The sequence below is a fragment of the Anticarsia gemmatalis genome, chromosome 4, assembly GCF_050436995.1.
Source record: "Anticarsia gemmatalis isolate Benzon Research Colony breed Stoneville strain chromosome 4, ilAntGemm2 primary, whole genome shotgun sequence".
In the NCBI taxonomy this organism is placed as follows: domain Eukaryota; kingdom Metazoa; phylum Arthropoda; class Insecta; order Lepidoptera; family Erebidae; genus Anticarsia; species Anticarsia gemmatalis.
Window position 1 is genome coordinate 58,210 of NC_134748.1, and position 7,992 is coordinate 66,201.

The following is a 7,992-nucleotide window of genomic DNA, read 5'->3' on the forward strand; positions in this document are numbered from 1 at the left end:
ACCTTTACTAAGCAATTTAGTTGAATCGTGAGTGATATAATTTTTTACAAATATTTAGCTTATTTTAAATAATAGCTTAACACTAAATTTGTAATTTGGTATGTGTTTCATTATCGTTAATATTGTCGAGGTGTTTTTTTTTAATTATTAAAATTCACACTGGGCAATTTGTGACTGGCAATCTGTTATAATTATCTGATTATACACATTTTCAGGTTTATGTGATACTACAGGCCGCCCGCGACTTTGTCCGCGTCGAAACCCTTCCCGCGTAAATCGGGATCTCCAGTATAAAAACTAGCCTATATGTTATTCTGAGCCTTGAGCTATATATATACCAAACTAGCTGACAAGCGCAACTTCGCTTGCGTCGCATAAGAAAGAATGGGTAATATTTTCACCCCTTTTAGTAACATTTTTTACTGGTACTCTGCTCCTGTTGGTCATGGCATGATGGTTATATAGCCTTCTTCAATAAATAGGCTATCCAACAGTAAAATAATTTTACAATTCGCACCAGTAGTTCCTGAGATTAGCGGGTTCAAACAAACAAACAAACTCTTCAGCTTTGTAATATTCGTATAGATTAGTATAGATTTCATCGTAAGCGGTTCAGTAGTATTTGCGTGAAGAGTAACAAACATCCATACATACACACATTCTCACAAACTTTCGCATTTATAATATTATTAGGATAAGATAGTAAGACACAAGAGCTACATTTGAGCTGAAGCTTAGTCTTGACTATCTACAGTATGATTGTAAAGATTTCGCGGCGGAATTCTTCTCCTGAATAGCAGCTGAGCCCAATACAAACCACTTAATGCCACTTAGTTGTATATACTGTCCTTTTTACCGCACTCAAAAAGGAGGATGTACTAAGTTGAATGATTGTTTTTTTATGTCTGTTCACCGAGTACTCCACTACCTGTGAAATTATTTTTAAAGTTACTTTTTTTTTCGAAATAGTAGGTACATATACCCCTTTGGATTAGGGCTGTAACGGAGGTGTATCGGATGTGAATCGGAGTTTTAGACATTTCACAAATTAAAAACATGCGATTAGCCTTCAAATATATTAATTGAACAAGACTAGATTTGAACCAATGTGACAATGAAAGTTCCAGCACCGTGCGATAAGTTTTGTGGATACAGAAGCGGTACCAAAGGTTGAAATTCAATTGGAGGTCTTATCGGTGCACGGTGGTGGTTTGGGTAGATCTTTGTCATTTTAGGAGATATGCGTATTCATAGATCTATATCATTGAAAGAACATTATGCTTTAAATCGCGTTAAGTTTTTCCGGACCTTCAAACGTAAGTTCTAAGGGATATTTTATAGTCTCAGTACCGGGGATTCCTGGTTGTAACTTATTTATAGAAAAAACAATACACTTTCGTTTAGAATGCTCTGTTAAATTATATAGGTAGGTATTACTTATAATATGTATGCGCAGCAGTCAGACATTACTGCACTGCTAAGTAGGGCCATATCCTGAGTGTGTGCAGTGTGTCGTTACTGCGTGCGTGTGCGTGTGCGTGCTGCAGGTCGCGCGCCGGCACTACTCGGACCTAGCAGACGTGGGGGGCGCCGACCGCCGCCAGTCAGCTGTCCGCGGCCCGCGCCCGTCAGTACTACGCCAGCTCTCGAGGCGAGACGCCGCTTCGTCCGCCGCGCGAACCTTTTCTCACGTGTTAATCGACGCGCTCGTATTTTCGTACTTTGTAACATAATATTGTTAGTATTCGTAAGCGATCTTCACGTTGCCTGATGCTTTTGAAGTCGAAGACAGTCGTGCATTGAATACTTCCCGATCGGACTCTCGTCTCGATCGATGATAACGAAACTGCAAAGTGAAAAAACTTAAGTGTGCGGTATCGTCGTGATCGTGTCGGACTCGTCGGCCGCGATGCAGGCGCGGCGCCCGGCTCGGCGGTGTGATCGGTGAACGCTTCGACATGTGGTCCGTCGGAAGAGCGGTGGTGGTGCTGGGCGCGCTGTGGGCGGCGGCCGGCGGCGTCAAGCTCGCGCCCATGTCCGTGGCGCGCTGCTGCCCGCGCGGCCACGAGCTGGCGGCCGACGCGCTGCGCGTGGCGCTGCTGAGCGGCGCGGAGGCGGCGCGGGCCTGCGTGCCCGCCGCCGAGCCTCGCGCCTGGAAGCCGCGCGTGTACGCGCCCGCGCGCGGCGAGTTCCTGGAACCCGGCCGTTTGCCGCAGCACTGGCGCGAGGCGCCGGACTCGCGGCCCGCCTGCGAGCCCCTGCGCGTGCTTCCCGAGCACGCCGCGTCGTACGCGCTCCTGGCCATTAACGGTTCCCTCATTCTGCGCGGCGCCCTGTCGATGCTGGCGCCGGAGCGGTTCTGTGCCGACACGGCCGCCGCGCTAGTGTGCGCCGAGGACGTGTCGTGGGCGCCGTCCAAGTGCTGCACCGAGGGCCGCGTGCTGGACGGCGAGCACTGCGTGGAGGCAGCCGAGCTCGCGCTGGCGGCGCTGAGCGAGGTGCGCGCTCTCGCCAACCACAGCGCCGTGGGCGTGGGCTTCCCGGTGTGCCCCGAGGGCTCGCGCTACGCCGTGGCGGGGGCGCTGAGCGGGGCGCGACTAGGCGCGGGCGGCGCGCTGGAGCTGGTGGCGGCGGGCGGCGGCGGCGAGCGGCTGGCGGCGGGCGCGTGGTGCGCGGACGCGCTGCTGGGCGAGGACGGCGTGCGCGTGCTGGCGTGCGAGGCGGCGGCGCGCTCGGCGCGGCCGGCGCAAGCCACGCGCCACGCGCTGTACGGCGCGGGGCTGGCGGTGGGCGCCGCGTTCCTGGCGGCGACGCTGGCGGCGGGCTTCGCGCTGCCGGCGGCGCACCACGCGCTGCACTGGCGCTGCCAGACGCACTACGTGGCGGCGCTGATGCTGGGCGACGTGCTGCTGGCCGCCACGCAGCTGGCCAGCGACCAGGTGCCGGGCCCGCTGTGCCGCGCGCTCGGTGAGCTGCCCGCGATCATGTGTGTGACAGTGCCGTGGACCGAGTGACAGTGTGTAACCGCCGTGTGTTTGTTGTTCCATGTGCCGGTGCAGCCGTGTGTATGCACTTCCTGTTCCTGTCGGCGTTCTTCTGGCTCAACACCATGTGCTTTAACATCTGGTGGACATTCAGGTGAGCGTCGACTCACTTCACTCTACTACGTCTATATTTCCACTGAGTGAACATTCTTTCCATTCTACATAATGCGAGAATGCAGCCTACTGACTTTTACTCAGAAGCATGTTTTTGGTAAAGGCTAGGCTATCGGCTAAGCTGTCGAATATCGGGGTAAAAACGCCAGAAAAACATCACGTGATTAATGGACAGCTTCTAAGTCTTCTAATAGTATAAGAAAATCTACTTGTACCGCCAAATTGGTTTGTTAGTGATTCTCAGCCCATGTCTGAATTTGGAATAAAAACTTTATATAGCTTTGATATTAAAGAGTAGTTTTTCTCCTCTTGGCCTTGTATAAACAATTTAGTTGTTTGTAAGTATTACTACGTGAATTGCTAGTTTTAAAGATGAAATTTAATACACTAACGTCCAGCCCTGTACTAGGTTATTCTTATTGAGCACTAACTTAGGGTTTCCACTATTTCTCAACAATCGGTTGTAATTGGTAATTACAATACATAAGAAGAAAGCAATTCTATTTATACATGTATGGATGTTATGGATATGAAATTTCTGATGCGGAGTGGATACTGCAATAAATAACTTAACTGCACGTATGGCGCAGTGGTTTAAGCGGTCATCTCGCCGCAGCAACCGTAGCGCCGCGTGTGGTGGGTTCGAATCCCACCCGTGACAAATCATTGTGTAATGAACACGAGTATTTGTTCTGAGCCTGGTTGTCAATTTATCTATACAGGGTGTCCCAAAACTCAACGATAATCCGTGACAGGATGAAAGGCCAAGTCATACCGGTTCTAGGAAAAATAAAAAATAAATTCCATATCACTTAGTTCAGCAATAATAGACACTTTTCAAAAAAGTTGAAATTCCACACCCTTGGTCGCATTTTCAAGTCCTGTGATCACCAATGTCACAATTTCGCTGTGTTTTTTTGAATTTCGTGATCTTCATTAAATATGCTATTATTCGTAAAACAAATTAATGCACAAAACATTGTTAATTTAATAAAAAAAGTTAAGTTTTAGTGAGTCATGGTTCACAAAAATATCGTTAGTTAACTTTGACGCTTCATATTGAAAAAAAATGTACTACACTACCCTTGGCAAGTTATTTCAAAAGTTGGCGCATTTAATCAAGATTTCAAAATGGTGCAACACTTGTCACTTTTCTTGCCATTAAAAATGCTATTGTTATTTGAACGACGAGTATCCTCGAAAATGGATCGAACGCAGTGGTACAATTGTATGGCGTCTTCGTTCCCGCGATCTAAATCCAGTAGATATTTTTTACTGGGAATGCGTAAAAGAAAAAGTCTATTCGAAATCAATACAAAATCTATCAAAACTTCGCCAGAAAATTGACACAGCGTCAGAGGTAATAAATGCGAGGAATTTTGATTGACTGGTGCAAAGGTCTTTTGTAAGGCGTTGCAGAGCCTGTATTCGTGCCAGAGGAAAGCAATTATTTTTAGTAAAGATGTAATTGAGTCAGTCCATAACCAATATTTAATGTAATAAACATAATAGGTAATGATAATAAAAAAAAAGAATGAACGAACCATCGTTCTTATTTAATTATTCTCCTTAAACTAAAGTAATTCCGAATTGTTTTCCTCTGGCACGAATACAGGCTCTGCAACGCCTTACAAAAGACCTTTGCACCAGTCAATCAAAAGTCCTCGCATTTATTACCTCTGACGCTGTGTCAATTTTCTGGCGAAGTTTTGATAGATTTTGTATTGATTTCGAATAGACTTTTTCTTTTACGCATTCCCAGTAAAAAATATCTACTGGATTTAGATCGCGGGAACGAAGACGCCATACAATTGTACCACTGCGTTCGATCCATTTTCGAGGATACTCGTCGTTCAAATAACAATAGCATTTTTAATGGCAAGAAAAGTGACAAGTGTTGCACCATTTTGAAATCTTGATTAAATGCGCCAACTTTTGAAATAACTTGCCAAGGGTAGTGTAGTACATTTTTTTTTCAATATGAAGCGTCAAAGTTAACTAACGATATTTTTGTGAACCATGACTCACTAAAACTTAACTTTTTTTATTAAATTAACAATGTTTTGTGCATTAATTTGTTTTACGAATAATAGCATATTTAATGAAGATCACGAAATTCAAAAAAACACAGCGAAATTGTGACATTGGTGATCACAGGACTTGAAAATGCGACCAAGGGTGTGGAATTTCAACTTTTTTGAAAAGTGTCTATTATTGCTGAACTAAGTGATATGGAATTTATTTTTTATTTTTCCTAGAACCGGTATGACTTGGCCTTTCATCCTGTCTCGGATTATCGTTGAGTTATGGGACACCCTGTATAAGTATATATTTCAAAGTATATAAGTATGTTTATCAGTTACTAGCTGACCCGTGCAACTTCGCTTGCGTCACATTAGAGAGAATGGGTCATAATTTTCCCCGTTTTTGTAACATTTTTTACTGGTACTCTGCTCCCATTGGTCGTAGCGTGATGATATAAAGCCTATATATAGCCTTTCTCGATAAATGGGGTATTTAACACTGAAAGAATTTTTCAAATCGGACCAGTAGTTCCCGAGATAAGCGCGTTCAAACAAACAAACTAACAACTCTTCAGCTTTATAATATTAGTATAGATAATATTAGTATAGATTTGGTTACCATAGTACAAGCTCTGCTTAGTTTGGAATCAAATGACCGCGTGTGAGTTGCCCAACAATATTTATTTATTTATACGGATATAGGAATGATTTCTATACCGGATACGGATATGAGATTATTTCGAATTACCCGTTAGTTTCGGATAATTTCGGATACATATTATTATATCAGATTTATTAGTAATTTGAAAAGTAAAATAATAATAGCAAATAAATAGGTTTTATTTAAATGTCACCATTAGATACCATGTTTTTCGCCACCGCCCGCCCGGCCGATCAAAATAACTTATCATGACGTGTCTGAATGAGGCTTCGCCGGTTCGCCGCTATTCGATATTGTCCGAAATTTTTATTTCGGATTCGGTTACGGATATTTTTTTAAATCGGGTATCTTTACTGTACTTTACCAATCTGCGTAGAATCAAATAAATTGTTCAATAGTTACGTGTGCTACTAGTGTACCGAAAAAATACTCAGTGTATCAATCTTTACGTAGTGGCTCAGACACCACGTAAAGATTGACTGAGCACACGCCAGTCGCGGACGACTTACTCACTAGAATATGGAGTGTACGTGTGTATTGTGCACGCACTTCGACATAACAAGCACAGTTGGCTGCATTCAATAAAATCGGAGGGTTTTAAAATTATAATATGAAGTCAAATGATTGCCATTAGATTTGGTCATCGTCATGGGTCAGATAAGTATTAGTATCAGTATAGTACAATAAGGAGGTGTAATGTGATGGTACGCAGAGACTTCCGGCCGACGAGCCTGGAGCGCGGGCAGGAGGCGTGGCGGCTGCGCGTGTACATGGTGTACGCGTGGGGCGGGCCGCTGCTGCTGGCGGGCGCGGCGGCGCTGCTCGACCACCTGCCGCCCTCCGCCGCCGCGCCCTTCCTGCGGCCGCGCTTCGCCGTGCAGCGCTGCTGGTTCTACGGCGACATGGAGATCCTGGTGTACTTCTTCGGGCCCGTAGGCGTGCTGCTGCTCGTCAACTTGGCGCTGTTCATCTCGACCACGCGCCAACTCACCTGCGGCCTGTGGCGCCGCGACGAAGTCAAGTCCACTTCCGAACGGTGAGTGTCGAGCGGACGTTCGCTCCGGCTCCAGGCGCGGGGGAAGCTGACGCGATGATGTTTCGTGTGCTTGTTGCAGGGCGGCATTGGGACGCGTGTGCGCCAAGCTGGTGGTGGTGATGGGCGTGACGTGGGGCGCGGACGTGGTGTCGTGGGCGGCGGGCGGGCCGGACTACGTGTGGTACGCTACGGATCTACTGAACGCGCTGCAGGGCGTGTTCATCTTCCTGGTCGTGGGGTGCCAGCCGCACGCGTGGGCCGCGCTCAAGCGCTGCGCCGCGGCGTGCTGGGCGCGCGGCCGCGGCGGCGACGCGGCGGCGGGCGGGCGCGCCACGCACTCGTCCACTCACCTGCCGTCGTGCGGCGAGTCGCTCACGCACACCACGCCGGCGCCGGCCGCGCCGCCCGCGCCGCCTGCGCCCGGCGCCGCGCCCGCGCCCCGCATCCCCATGGAGACGGTGTGCTGAGCGCGCGAGTGCACGCAGTGCGCGGTGTGACTACGTGGACGCAGCTTTAATGTACTTCGCCGTACTTAGTCATAGTGAATATTTATTCTTCAGTATTATTTTGTATTCCCCGTAACGATTACGATCGGTGTTGTCGTATGATTGACCGTGAGCGCCCCTCGCCGGCGAAGTGCCGGGTTCAGTGCCGGGCGGCGAGCGACGGACGCGACCGCGAGTGTGTGCCTGTTGCGTATACGTGTGTATATATAAAGACAGATTTGAGATACATATTTATTATGTACCGTGTAATTATTGGACCGACCCCGAGCGGACAGCTCTTATAAGTGAGCTATGGTAAAATCTTGCCGTGTTAGATTGGCTGTTGAACAAAAAATAAATCATGAAACAAAAAACTACGTTTTATTTGCCATTTATATTAATTATCCTCACATAATATAAGAGATCATAATAATATTATATAATTATATAAACACCGCAAGAGAGGGCGAACGCGTTGATGTCTTTTGTTCACGTAACTGTGCGACGCTGCCGGATGAATTAACCCTACAGATATTTAAATATTTTATATATTGATTACGGTCATAATGTCGACATTCCCATGGTTCTTCTGTAATCAGTAAAGTGAAGCAGTTGTAACTGTTTTATA

The 7,992-nt window shown here is 46.9% G+C and overlaps 1 protein-coding gene across 1 annotated transcript; it reads left to right on the plus strand.

Moving 5' to 3' along the window:
* Positions 1 to 1,564: 1,564 nt before the first annotated feature.
* On the plus strand, positions 1,565 to 7,738 carry LOC142987874 (putative G-protein coupled receptor Mth-like 1). Its single transcript, XM_076136814.1, has 4 exons — positions 1,565 to 2,967; positions 3,060 to 3,138; positions 6,556 to 6,879; positions 6,959 to 7,738. Exons 1-4 carry the CDS (start codon positions 1,959 to 1,961, stop codon positions 7,344 to 7,346), a joined length of 1,800 nt encoding a protein of 599 aa, XP_075992929.1. The 5' UTR covers positions 1,565 to 1,958; the 3' UTR covers positions 7,347 to 7,738.
* The last annotated feature ends 254 nt before the right edge of the window (positions 7,739 to 7,992 follow it).